This window comes from Portunus trituberculatus, chromosome 50 (assembly GCF_017591435.1).
Source record: "Portunus trituberculatus isolate SZX2019 chromosome 50, ASM1759143v1, whole genome shotgun sequence".
In the NCBI taxonomy this organism is placed as follows: domain Eukaryota; kingdom Metazoa; phylum Arthropoda; class Malacostraca; order Decapoda; family Portunidae; genus Portunus; species Portunus trituberculatus.
In genome coordinates this window covers 27,635,907-27,651,117 of record NC_059304.1, presented here as the reverse complement: position 1 = coordinate 27,651,117, position 15,211 = coordinate 27,635,907, and the positions used below count along the sequence as shown (strand labels likewise).

At 37.9% G+C, this 15,211-nt stretch overlaps 1 protein-coding gene across 1 annotated transcript in view; it reads right to left on the bottom strand.

Annotated features, from left to right (window-relative positions):
* Positions 1–15,211, bottom strand: part of LOC123500126 (EEF1A lysine methyltransferase 2-like) — a 122,556-nt gene that overhangs the window by 51,948 nt on the left and 55,397 nt on the right. Inside the window, exon 2 of the mRNA XM_045248795.1 lies at positions 7,878–8,058. Coding sequence (XP_045104730.1) covers positions 7,878–8,058 — 181 coding nt within the window. The remainder of the gene's footprint in view (positions 1–7,877; positions 8,059–15,211) is intronic.

The following is a 15,211-nucleotide window of genomic DNA, read 5'->3' as shown; positions in this document are numbered from 1 at the left end:
AAAGATAAGGCTGATTTTCAGGTGATTCAAGAACAACTAAAACAAAAAGAAGAAAATATGACAAACAAAATGATAGGAGTCCTCAAGACAAAAGAAAATCTAGTTAGAGAAATTGCAGAAAAAAAGAAGTGTAAATTACGTATTTGGAATAAAAGAAAAAAATATAAAATATTGACCAAGAAGAGAAAAAGAAGAAATGAAATCAGTCAAAGACCTACTAAAAAATCTAAATGACAAAGATAGGCAGAACTTAGAAGAAGAAGTAGAAGAAATAAACAGAATGGGACCATATCAAGAAGGAAAAACGAGACCAATTAAAATACTACTAAAATCACAAGCAGCAACAGAAGAAATATTATATAGAACAACAAAACTTAGAGAAACAGGAGGCTGCAGGGATATCTATATAAAGAAAAATAGAAATGAGGAAGAAATGAAGAGACACAACAAACTGGCAGCAGCAGTAAGAGAAAAAAATAATGAAAGCTCAGAAGAGGAAAAAAAGGCATTTTTTTGGAGAATTCTAGGAGACAGGATAAGGAAATGGTATATAAATGAGAAGGAAGAGAAAAATGTGGAAGAAGTTTAACTAAAAATTATAAAAGCAAGAGACTAAAAATGATGTATATGAACATAGACGGGGTTTTATCAAGTAAATTAGAATTAAGAGATTACATAAAGAAAGAAAATCCGGATATTGTATGCCTGGCTGAAACAAAAATAAATGAGGCAATCAAAATAGACTTGGATAATAGGTATAATGTATGGAGAAGAGACAGAGGGGGTAAAGGAGGAGGAGGAGTCATGATAATGTCAAGGAAGGAGATAATGATAAACCAAGTGGAATGTGAGGAAGGAAAAGCAGAAGTACTGTATGTTAAGATGCATATTAATAAAAAAGTTAACAATCATTGTAACATATGTGCCACCAAAAAACAAATTCATGGACCAATCAAGAATATAAAGACATGATAGATGACACAATAAGGAGTCTAACGAGAATCGTTAAAGAAAGGAGAAAAGTGATATTAGTAGGAGATTTCAACTGTAAAGAAGTAGACTGGGAAAATTATGAAAGTGGTATGGGGGAAGAAGCCTGGGGAGAAAGATTCCTGAACCTAATGATAGACAATATGATGGACCAGAGAGTAAAGGAATGCACAAGATTCAGAGGAAACGACGAGCCGGCGATATTGGACCTAGTTTTTACAAGAGGTATACAAATGAACGATGATATAAGATATAAGTGCCCATTGGGAAAGAGTGACCATGTAATATTAGAAATGGATATAGAAGAGGGAAAAGAAGATAGAGACGATTCATACAAAGGAGACCGATTAAATTACAGAAAGGTTGATATTGAGAATCTCAAGAACTATTTCAAAAACGTAAACTGAGAGGAGATGGAAAACTCAAGAGATGATGCAAGAGAAGTATAACTTATTTTTGGAAATATACAAAACAGGAGTCAGGGAATATGTCTCGAAATATAGACCTAAGGAAGAAGGAAAGAAAGATTGGTTTAATGCAAGGTGTGCTAGGGCAAAGGAGAAAAGAGATGGAGCATGGAAAAGGTGAAGGAGAAATAGAAATGCAGTAAATAAGGAAAACTTCAAGGCAGCAAGAAATGAATATGTTAAGGTGAGGAAGGAAGAGGAAAAGAACTTTGAAAAGGACAATGTCGAAAAATGTAAGGAGCAACCAAAATTGTTCTACAGATTCATAAATGGAAAAATTAGGCAAAAAGAAACAATTGATGGTTAAAAGGAGAGAACGGGATGGTGGAAGACCCAAAAACTATGGCAGAACTATTAAATAGTAACTTTCAGGAGGTCTTTACTAAGGAATCCAAATTTTAAAAGACCACAGGATAATGGAGAGACAGTCTATATGAAAGAGATTAAAGTAACCAAGCTTGAAATAAAAGAGTTAATGAAGGGACTGGATGAAGAGAAGGCAATGGGACCGGATGAAGTCTCAGGCAGAATACTGAAAGAATGTAGGGAAGAACTAGCAAGTCCTATATACAACATCATAAAATGCTCAATAGAAAATGAAACAGTACCAATAGAATGGAAAAGAGCTGAGGTGGTTCCCATATATAAGAGCAGAAGGAAGGAAAAACCTTTAAATTATAGACCGGTATCACTAACTAGTGTAATATGCAAGATGTGTGAAAGAATAATAAAGAAACAATGGATCGAGTACCTTGAATACAACAAATTAATATCAAATAGCCAATTTGGTTTTAGAAAAAGACTGTCGTGTGTAACTAATTTATTGAGTTTCTATTCTAGAATAGTTGATAGAATACAAGAGAGAGAGGGATGTATTGACTGTATTTATTTGGATTTAAAAAAGGCGTTTGACAAAGTGCCACACGCAAGATTACTATGGAAGTTAGAGGAGAAGGGTGGCTTAAAAGGAAGCACATTGAGATGGATAGAAAATTATTTGAGGGGGAGAGAAATAAGGACGGTAGTTAAAGATATGAAGTCCAAGTGGAGAGCAGTAGAAAGCGGAGTGCCACAGGGGTCAGTATTGGCACCAATACTTTTCCTCATTTATATTAACGACATGCCAGAAGGAGTGAACAGCTACATAAATCTGTTTGCAGATGATACAAAACTGTGCAGAATTATAAAGCAAAAAGAGGATTGTGAAATACTGCAGGAAGACCTAAATAAGATCTGGGAATGGAGTACAAAGTGGGAAATGGAATTCAATGTGAACAAAAGCCATGTCATGGAAATGGGAAAGAGTGAAAGACAACCCGTGGGAATCTATAAGATGGGAGATGGAGTAGAACTGGAGAAAGTAAAAAAGGAAAAGGACTTGGGAGTGACGATGGAAGAAAACAAAATTTTTAGAGAAACATATAATTTGCTAAGGAATATTGCAGTAGCATTTCACTACATGGACAAAGAAATGATGAAGAAATTGTTAAGCACTATAATAAGACCCAGATTGGAATATGCAGGAGTAATGTGGATCCCTCATAAAAAGAAACACAAAAGGAAGTTGGAAAGACTATAAAAAATGGCTACAAGAATGGTTCCAGAATTTGAAGGGATGACATATAAGGAGAGAATAAAGGCTATGGATCTACAAACCCTGGATCAAAGAAGGGAGAGAGGAGATCTGATACAAGTTTATAAATTGATCAACGGAATGGACTAAGTGGATAATGAGAAACTGATCCTGAGAGAAGAATATGACATTCGAAACACAAGATCGCATAGTAAAAAGCTGAGAAAAGGAAGATGTCTGAGAGATGTTAAAAAATATAGTTTCTCGCAAAGATGTATTGAGACGTGGAACAGTTTAAATGAAGAAGTAGTGTCTGCAACGAGTGTGCATACTTTTAAAGCAATATTGGATAAGTGTAGATTTGGAGATGGGGCCACACAAGCATAAAGCCCAAGCCCTGTAAAACTACAACTAGGTAAATACAAATAGGTAAAATACACACACAATATGACACACACAGAATATGACATTAGAAGCACAAGATCGCATAGTAAGAAACTGAGGAAGGGAAGATGTCTGAGAGATGTTAAAAAATATAGTTTCCTACAAAGATGTGTTGAGACTTGGAACAGTTTGAGTGAGGAAGTGGTGTCAGCAACGAGTGTGCATAGTTTTAAAGAGAAATTGGATAAGTGTAGATATGGAGATGGGGCCACATGAGCATAAAGCCCAGGCCCTGTAAAACTACAGCTAGGTAAATAGAACTAGTTAAATACACACACACACACACACACATGAGAATGGGCAAAAGCAAATATAGACCATATAAGGAGTATTAGCTGGGGAGAGAGATAATAACTAAAGTCAGTGAAGAAAAGGACTTAGGATTAATTATACAGAACAACTTATCACCAGAAAAGCACATTAACAGAATATCTGGAAAAACTTACAGCACACTCCAATGTATTGGATTCTCATTCAACTACTTGGATATGATAAAGAAAATATTAACCATGTTAATTAGACTTCAGTTGGAATATGCAGCGGTGATATGGTCACCACATATGAAGAAACATGTGAAGAAACTAGAAAGAGTGCAGCGGTTGGGAACGGGGATGATACCTGGTTTTAAGGAGGTGCCGTACGAGGAGAGATTAAGTAGACTGGATTTACCCACGTTAGAAGAAAGAAAAGAGAGGGGATATATGATAACAATGTATAAAATAGTACATGGAATGGATATCCTAGATAGAATAGACTTGATAAGGATGTCTTCCAACAATCAACTGAGAGGACACCCAAAGAAAATACAAAAGGACAGTTGTATGGGAGATGTCAAGAAGTATAGCTTCCCATATCATGGCATTGACAAATGGAACAAATTGAGTAGAGAGGTGGTGTGTGCGGCGAGTGTCAGTCAGATGAAGGACAAACTTGATACATGTGGAGAAGGAGACAGGACATAAAGAGCCAAGCTCGGGCCCTGTAAATCACAAATAGGTAAATACACCCTCATCATCATCGTCATCATCTCTACGTTTCATACATTATAGATTACAAAATTAATGTTATCAGTAACAAACAGCAGCTGTGTTAACTTACCTTTAATATTCAGCCAGTTGTTTGAATACATTAGATCAACAATCAGTGAGACAGGCTTGATATGGGTAAACCATTTAACATAATGAGTTTGGGTTCTCTGTAATCTTCAGACTTGATTTTTCATTTAATTGTGGTGTACTACGAGTATTTATTTATAACATAACTAGTATATGCAACTATGTAATTTGTGTGTTCACTTCGGTATTGCGAACCTTGAAACGAACCTTGTATTTTGTTTTGATTTCCAATAGTGAAGCTGCCAGTCTTGGTGGTTCATTTGGTTGTTTCAATTTGAACCTTCGAAACCACCAGCAACTCTGAGCTCTTAACAGCTTTATTCAGCTGCTACTACGGCAGTCTTTTCTAGCACTCCAGCTAGTAGGCTAACTCTTGAAATTACAGTAAGCCCCCGTACTTGGTGAATCTCAGCTTGGCGGAATTTACTTTTGGCGGTAGAGTGGCCAAGGAACACCAAGCGCACGCTTGGCAATTTGAATTCAAACTCGGCGATCCCCTGGCGGCCGCACAGCGAACCACGTGGCTCCTCAGTGACGTCTCTAAACCTATCAGAACGCAGTGTGAGAGTCCCCTTCAGCCATTTTGTTTGTGCTACCCTTTGTTCTGCAAGTGTTGGAACGAATTCTGGCGATTTACCGCCAACATGGCCTCTACCAGCGCAACAGGTGGTACCAGTGGGGGGAAAGGACAATGGTGGTGGCGGCAAGGACGAAAGTGGGCGAGGGAAACGGGTGGAAAAACGGGAGTTACAGCCTTTATATAATGTATTATTAGCTTTATATATTGTTCATTGGTCTGTTTTGTACATATGTTCTAATATGTGAAGGCAAAAGATTTTATTTCAGCTCGAAAGATGGTATTTTAGTGGTCAAAAGAGGGACTTTGGCAATAACCAAAGACTGATTGAAACAATTTTTAGGCAATTTATATGGTATAAAGAACTCGTGCTTGGCAAAACTCGCATTTGGCGGTAAATTCGTCAGACTAATTAATTCGCCAAGTGCGGGGCCTTACTGTACTATTTCCCCCACTTAGGGGTAAGTTGCATTTTTTATGTATATTAGTTACAGTTAAACTTTCCTGGTTAACATTAAATAGTTTGTTTATATGTATTATATGAAATATGTTGGTTTATTGTTGATTCTATGAACTATCGTTGATTTATGGTTTGTCCTTTTTTTTTATACTGTATATTGTTAGTTACAATATTTGTATTATTCATGTCTCACAGGTGTTGGTCTGGCTGTTAAAGTCAACAATAAACTAAGGGAGGATGAAGTGTTTTCTTATGGTCCGAGTCTTGCATGCACTTGACATTCCTTTTCTCCATGCCATTCTGGTTTTCACTACTACCGTATTTTACGGCTTACAAGACTCACTTTTTTTTCCTAAAAAAATACCCTGAAAAATACTAGTGCGTCTTCCAAGATGAATGTTGTATTGTACGGCAACATCCAACCTCAAGTGACCTTGGACACTTGACCGATAGCGACCTGGATTTGTATGTTGAGTCATTACATTATGATGTTAGCTTAAGTACTATTCAATTCAGTCTTTTATATTATGTAAACTCAGTACTTAGCTGTTCAAGTATTTCCAATACCATAATCATTCCTGCAGCCTACTCGGCGTGTTGAGAAAATGGCCCGCTCCCTCGTCTCATTGCAACACACGTATGTACATGCACACGAACGCACACACGTGCCAGGTGCCTTTATACTTTTATTAATAGAACATCCAAATGGCTTACTCATTCAAACAAGAGTCAAAACTTCACTTGTGAATTATATTCACAATGATAAAGCCTGTGAAGCACGATTGCAAAATAAAATAAATACGAACTGCAGCAATGATGCGTTCGGTTTGGGCAATCGGACAAGTGATTCTGTAATGTAAACAATACATCCAATACATGCTGTCGCCCGCCACTAAAACAAGAGATGGACTGTTTCACTGTGTATATGTATTTACCTATGGTGTTTTTATTTACATAGTTTTAATTTGTAGTGAGTGGTCCAGCAAATTTGTAACGAGTGGTAAAACAATAGTGTCTTGCAGACTCCTTGCTTCTGATGGTTTTGTGTTCAGTGGTCGGGTTTATGATGAATGTGTTCTTGTATGAGAATGACTCTTTTTTCTTAGAAATTTCTTTCAAATATTAAGGTGCGTCTTCCAAGCCGTAAAATACGGTATTCCATAGAGGATGAATACAGCTTTATTTGATGTACTATTTTTCGATAATACAGCTTTATTTGATGTACACCTAACCCTCTGTTATTGCACCCTTCTGTTATTGCATTTAAGTGTTATCACTCACTTATGAAAATCTGCAAAATTCAGTTTTAGCGCATCTGAAAAGTCATTATTGTGCACACGCAGTAGTAGTAGTAGTAGTAGAAGTAGTAGTACTACCCATATCCCAACCACACACTGACAAATGTTTAGATGGGGGAGGAGGAGGAGGAAGAGGTGGAGGGGGAGAAAGATGATGATCATGAGGAGGAGAAGGAGCCAGCAGCCAATCATCGCTATGTAATCACGTCACGTGATTTGAATAAGGGAACTGATTGGTTGTGGTCACTCTGCTCACCACCACCACCACCACTGCCACCACCACCACCACCATCCCTTAGTCTCACACGTGTATTCTGTTGTTCGGAGCTGTTTTTTTAGGAAAATTTTTGGGTTGAGGCACCAATTTATTTATTTCCTATTTATTCTTCACTTCCGTTATCGCATTTTCCACTATCGCGTCGTTTTTTAGGCACCAATTTCGCGCGATAACGGAGGGTTAGGTGTACTATTTTAGTGCATTAGAAAACATGAAATATCAATCAGGATTCATGAAAACATCAGCTTCGACTATGTTGTCTAGGGAATCTTCTCCCCGAATGTTAACACTGTTCTGTCTAGGGAAAATTCCCTAAATCGTACCATTGTTTTGATACTCAATCTGACTGGCTGGCTCACTCCAGTGTGCTCAACTTCAAAAGCTCGACTTGGTTCACGCTCAACTTGTCCATAAATCCATGTTTACAGGAAAATGTCAACAGTTTAAAAACTTAAATAATAACTCTGATGTGGTTTGTTGTAAAATAACATTAACCAGAGTTTTAAATTAGGCTCCCGAGCACTTTCTGTACTGTACAACACATAAAAGAAATTTAAAATATCATGAGAAACTGCAGTTTTATCACAAACAAACCCCAAGAATGTTGATTTCAATTATATAAAAATATCAGTACTTAAAGTATAACCACAAAACCTATTATCCTACTTGCCCATACCAAATTAAGAAGAAATGCTCCATTTCCACACCCAATATCAATTATAGATGACTGGGTGGTGATCAGGTCTGTATCTAGTATCCATTCCAGTAGTCTGTCTACATTGTCCTCGAACCAAATTTCACCAATGTCTCCATGATTCTCAAAGTTGGAAAGCTCTCTTTCATATTGAGCATCCCAGCTGAAAGAAACAGAAATATTTCAGCATTTATACACTAATAAACTTTGTGCTCTGGCTACATCAAGATAAACTATCTAATCACAAAAATATATATATATATATATATATATATATATATATATATATATATATATATATATATATATATATATATATTATGCTTTATTTGAAAACCAGTCACATGGTTATTGCTGTGGTAGTACATTTCAAAGCCTCATGACCATCAGCTTATGGATATCAGTGACAGAAATGTGTATAAAGGCAAAACAGATTATTTTACAACATTGCCAAATAAATCACTTTAATAATGAACCAAAAGAGAATAAATATTAATAGTGACAAGCTATATTATGTTACCAGGTATAAGAAGGAAGCAGCTTACTAAAATGACACTTACTTATCTTGATCTGTACACTGGAAACAAAAAGGTTTATGAACTAATGAATCAGTACTTAGTGTCTTAGTGTTCTTATGTCTTTCATAAGAAATTAGCCCATTAACCATATATCATAAGAACTCATATCATGCCAAACTGCTATCTCCAACACAACAAAGAATTTTAACAGGACCAAATACTGAAGCACTTCTGCACTACACATCCAAAACTTTCAGAAGGCTTTAGTTGAAAGTTTATAAGTATGTGAGTGTATTTACCTAGCTGTATGTTACAGGGTTCAAGTGAGGCTCATAGTGACCTGTCTCCATATCTACATTCATTTAACTTTTCCTTAAATTTGTGCACACTTTCTGCTGTTACATTCTCATCACTTAATCCATTCCAGATATCCACCGTCCTACTATGTGGAAAACTGAACTTCTTAATGTTCCTCAGACACTGACTTCTCATGATCTTGGAATGTCCTCTTGTTCATCTATCCCCATCATCAATCAGTATTACCATATCTTGCTTATCTACCTTTCCATACAGTTTACTAATTTATACATTGTTATTGTATCCCCTCTTTCCCTTCTCTCCCTCAAAGTTGGTAGTGTGTGTGTGTGTATTTACCTAGTTGCATTTACCTAGTTGTAGTTTTACAGGGCCTGGGCTTTATGCTCGTGTGGCCTCGTCTCCATATCTACACTTATCCAATTTTTCTTTAAAACTATGTACACTCTTTGCTGACACCACTTCCTCACTCAAACTGTTCTAAGTCTCAACACATCTTTGCGGGAAACTAAATTTTTTAACATCTCTCAGACATCTTCCCTTCCTCAGTTTCTTACTATGCGACCTTGTGCTTCTAATGTCATATTCTTCTCTCAGGATTAGTTTCTCATTATCCACTTGATCCATTCCGTTAATCAATTTATAAACTTGTATCAGATACCCTCTCTCTCTTCGCTGTTCCAGGGTTGATAGATCCATAGCTTTTAGTCTTTCCTCATATGTCATCCCTTTAAATTCTTGAACCATTCTTGTAGCCATTTTTTGCAGTCCCTCCAATTTCCTTGGGTGTTTCTTTTTATGGGTGGTCCACACAACTCCTGCATATTCCACTCTAGGTCTTATTTTAGTAATTATCAATTTCTTCATCATTTCTTTGTCCATATAGTGAAATGCTAATCCAATATTCCTTAGCAAATTATACGTCTCTCTGAAAATTCTATCAATATGGCTTACCGGTTGATTGTTTTCTTCCACTGTCACTCCCAAGTCCTTTTCCTTTTTTACTTTTTCTAGTTCTACTCCACCTCCCATCTTATAGATTCCCACTGGTCGTCTTTCACTTTTCCCATTTCCATGACATGGCTTTTGTCCACATTGAATTCCATCTCCCATTTTTTACTCCATTTCCAGATCTTGTTTAAGTCTTCCTGTAGTATTTCACAATTCTCTTTTTGTTTAATGACTCTGCATAGTTTCGCATCGTCCGCAAACAGATTTATGTAGCTGTTCACTCCCTCTGGCATGTCGTTTATGTATACGAGAAAAAGTATTGGCACCAATACTGACCCCTGTGGCACTCCGCTGTCTACTGTTCTCCACTTGGACTTCATATCTTTAACTATCGTCTTTATTTCTCTCCCCTTCAAGTAATTTTTCATCCATCTCAATGTGCTTCCTTTTAAACCACCCTTCTCCTCTAACTTCCATAGTAATCTTTCATGTGGCGTTTTATCAAATGCCTTTTTTAAATCTAAATAAATACAGTCAATCCATACCTCTCTCTCTTGTACTTTATCAACTATTCTAGAGTAGAAACTCAATAAATTTGTTACACATGACCGACCTTTTCTAAAACCAAATTGGCTATTTGATAATAATTTGTTGCCTTCAAGGAACTCAATCCATTGTTTCTTTATTCTTTCACACATCTTGCATATTACACTAGTTAGTGATACCGGTCTGTAATTTAAAGGTTCTTCCTTCCTTCCGCTCTTATATATGGGAACCACCTCAGCTCTTTTCCACTCCACTGGTACTGTTTCATTTTCTATTGAGCATTTTGATATATATAGGACTTGCTAGTTCTTCCCTACATTCTTTCAGTATTCTGCCTGAGACTTCATCCGGTCCCATTGCCTTTTCCTCATCCAGTTCCGTCATCAACTTTTTTTATTTCAAGCTTGGTTACTTTAATCTCTTTCATATGGACAGTCTCTCTATTACCCTGTGGTCTTTCAAATTTGAATTCCTTAGTAAAGACCTCCTGAAATTTACTATTTAACAGTTCTGCCATCCTTTTTGGGTCTTCCACCATTCCGTTCTCTCCTTTTAACCTTTCCATTTTTTCTCTTTGTCTTATTTTTCCATTTATGAATCTGTAGAACAATTTTGGTTGCTCCTTACATTTTTCGACAATGTTCTTTTCATAGCTCCTTTCTTCTTCCTTTCTCACCTTAGCATATTCATTTCTTGCTGTTTTGAAGTTTTCCTTATTTTCTGGATTTCTGTTTCTTCTCCACCTTTTCCATGTTCCATCTCGTTTCTCCTTTGCCCTACCACACCTTGCATTAAACCAATCTTTCTTTCCTTCTTTAGGTCTATATTTCGGGACATATTCCTTGACTCCTGTTTTGTATATTTCCAAAAATAAGTTATATTTCTCTTGAACCGTTTCTGAGTTTTTCATCTCCTCCCAGTTTACGTTTTTAAAATAGCTCTTGAGGTCCTCAATATCAGCCTTTCTGTAATTTAATCGGTCTCCTTTGTGTGTGTGTGTGTGTGTGTGTGTCTGTATTTACCTAGTTGTATTTACCTAGTTGTAGTTTTACAGGGCCTGAGCTTTATGCTCGTGTGGCCCCGTCTCCATATCTACACTTATCCAATCTTACTTGAAAAGTATGCACACTTGTTGCAGACACTACTTCTTCATTCAAACTGTTCCACGTCTCAATACATCTTTGCGGGAAACTATATTTTTTAACATCTCTCACACATCTTCCCTTTCTCAGCTTTTTACTATGCGATCTTGTGCTTCGAATGTCATATGCTTCTCTCAGGATCAGTTTCTCATTTATTGTCAAGGGTTTCACTCACGGTTGGTTTGCTCCCAAAGACGAGATTACGTTATCCCTGTCTCAGGAGTTTTAAGGGTCTGGATATTAAGAGAAAATCTCACCCTCCCCAGCCGTCCGTGGCCTCTACTCACTGCACAACACTATTATAACTCTGCTTACCTCCAACAGTCTCCCAAGGCTTCACTCTGGTGTTATGATCAGTTACGTGAATAATTGGAATAATTCAAAAGCAAGACATAAATAAACATAGGTATATTACATAAAGAAAATATAGGTAATGCATGAAATAATACAAAAATCAAATATCAATGGTACACATATAAATCATACAAAAATATTAATTTCATAAGAATTAACCCAGGGGACGACACTACTCCAGATCAGTGGTCCCCACAAATCTCAGCTGAGATAAGATCCAAGGCCACAGCTGGACACATGGATTGCAATCAATCAATACTCTCAAAATTAATCTTTAACTCCACATATCAAGAAATGCCGTAGTAACATCCCACCTACACTCCTAATTCAACACAGTATGAGCAAAAACAAAATATACCCAAAATCACGCTCCACCACACACCTCACCCGTGCTCTCCCTCAGTTGATGCCACGACCTCCTAAAGACTAGTCACCAACAAGAAAACACCACACAACCCATGAAAAGTCTCCAAGATCCACTTATAGTCACCACTCCCACTATGCGGTCCTTCCCGCTCAAGAGCCACTCCACATCACCACTTGTTTTCACCACAGCTGGTCTTGCCAGACTTTATAAACACCACAAAAATCTCCCAGATAACACCACCAACCTATAGGACCAGAACATAAATAACCAACACACTTTATACCCACGACATCACAACAAAATTTCTCCAATACCACCAAAACACATCCATCCCAGGAGGTGCCCGCTGAGGAAGAGATAAACAAAAGGAGCGCGGGCTCTCACAATGCAACGGGGGCAACAAAAAACGCATAACATAACATAACATAAATAATAGGATAACAAAGGGCCACCAGGGCCCATCTAGGTTATCCTGTATCAGTCACACAGCGACCTCGTCATCAGTACTTAAAGATACACTTACAAGTACACAATACATTATATACTAATTCTAAATATTTGGCCCATTAACAGGGCTAAGTCCTGCAGCGAATTCCTCTACAATCTGTGATCCCCATACATGGGGATCATGTCTTGTTTAACTATAGTAAATTTCTTATAAAAACTATCATGCAGTGCTATACATAATTATAAATCTAATAAATTTAAGCGCTTATCTAATCTGTTTTTAAACATTGTCAAACTAGTGCTATTTACAACCTTCTCTGGCAATGCATTCCAGAAGTCTACCACCCTATGACTAAAGAAATATTTTCTTATATCTAACCTGCAGCCTTGCTTTCTAATCTTCCTGCCATGATTTCTAGTCCTACTTCCCTCCTCTAAGGTAAAGAAAGATCTCACATCTATGTAGTTTGTATCTGAGAACATTTTAAATAACTATCATATCCTCTCTTATACATCTTCTCTCAAATGAAAACATGTTTAATTCCTTTAATCTATCTCTATACTCCAAGCACTTTAATGCTGGTATCATCCTAGTTGCTCTTCTCTGAACTGCTTCTAACATGTTGATATCCTGCCTATAATGAGGTGACCAGGTCTGTATGCAATACTCTAAATGGGGCCTAACATAGGAATTATATAAGCTACACACCTTTTCCTTACTTTTATAACTAACATTTCTATTTATAAAACCCAGGATCCTATTTGCCCTATTTCTTGCTTCTACACATTGCTTTGAAAATTTCATAGTCCTGTCTATCACTACTCCTAAATCCTTTCCCTCCTCTACTGCCTCTAGCCAACATCCTTCCATCTCATAGCTAAAGTTTGTGTTGTCTTTACCTAAATGCATAACCTGACACTTTTTAGAATTAAACTCCATCTGCCACCTGTCTGCCCATGCTATCAGCCTGTCTAGATCTCGTTGTATTCTGTAATTGTCCTTTTCACCCTGTACTGCACATGCTATCTTAGTATCATCTGCAAACTTTGATACTTTGCTACTAATTCCTATATCTAAATCATTAATGTACACCAAAGAAGAGGTTCTAGCACTGATCCTTGGGGTATCCCACTAACCACTTCCTTCCACTTAGACATTGCCCCATTTAACACTACTCTCTGTTTTCTATCAGAAAGCCATTCACTAATCCAATCAACTAACCTACCCAATATCCCATGTAGTCTCAATTTGTACACTAGCCTCCTATGCGGTACCTTATCAAACGCCTTGCTAAAATCTAGATATATAACATCTATGCTATTTCCATCATCTAACTCCTTGGTAATATATTCTAAGATATCGAGCAAATTTGTAAGACAGGACTTCCCTGATCTAAAGCCATGTTGGGTATCTCTAATTAATCCATTCTCATTTAAATGCTCCCAAATACTACCCTTAATGATTTTCTCTAGTATCTTACATACTATACTAGTTAACCCCTTCGCGCCAGATGTTAAAAAAGCCCGCCTGTATGATATATGGGTGGTAGTGCCTTGAGCTGGAAACTCTTGCAAGCTTGTCATACTTGTCGTCTTTGTGTATTATGCTGCTATTTTTTTTGTCACTATATCGCCTTCGAAGAGGAAAGTGGACGCTTCTCTCTTCGGAGAAAAAAAAAGAGAGAGAGAGAGAGAGAGAGAGAGAGAGAGAGAGAGAGAGAGAGAGAGAGAGAGAGAGATTTTGTGGAAGGAAGGGAAAGTCATCCTCAACAAGCAGCTCAGAACTCTCGTCCTCACCCTCGACACCTACAGCGGAGAAAACCAGCAGTTAGAAGTAACACCGTCTCTGGAGAAGTGGCAGCTGAGCCGAGGCAACAACTACATTCTAGGCAGCAGCAGCAGGCACGGAAGTGTCCGCAGTGCAAGCGCTGGGGCCATACCCGAGATCAGTGCCCGAGAAAAGGGCGTGATTACTGTCACGGCCGCTTTCACTCCTCTCAAAACTGCAAAACAAGATTAGCTGACCAAAGACAATAAGAATTAGTGTTGGCAGTGAGGGAAAGTAACCAGGAGACGCTGAATGCACTGAAAACTGTCGCCTGGCAACTACAACAACCGCACTCACACACAGCGAGGACAGCTGGACCAGCACTGGCCCAAGGGACTCCCATTCCTCAGCACCCCTGGTCCTTCTCCCCTCCACCCCACGCTTTCCATTATGGAGCCGCCCCGCAACACCTCACACAACTACACCAAGGTGGCCGCTAGTGAAGTGAAAATAGTGTCGGCAAACTTAAGAGGTTTTCACACCAACGTCGGTGAACTCACGCATAATGTGATTATTAAACACCGTGCTGACATTGCTTTTGTGTGTGAAACTTTCTTAGATGTTAGTGTGCCAGTGAATTATGCTCGTGTGCGCGGATATTCGGCTTGGCAAAGAAAGGACCGATCTACCCAAGGTGGAGGTGTGGCCTTTTGTTACAAAGAAACGCTCAATGTTAAGGTCATTGAACCAGCCAAGCCTGTGCCCAAGGAGCTTGAATTATTAGTGTTAAAAGTCACTGACAGAAATGGGAAAGGTTTATTGTGTTTGGGTGTTATCGCCCGTCACAAGGCACTTTACTCATTGACTACCTGACAGTGAATATAGACGCAATGATGGTAGCAAATAAG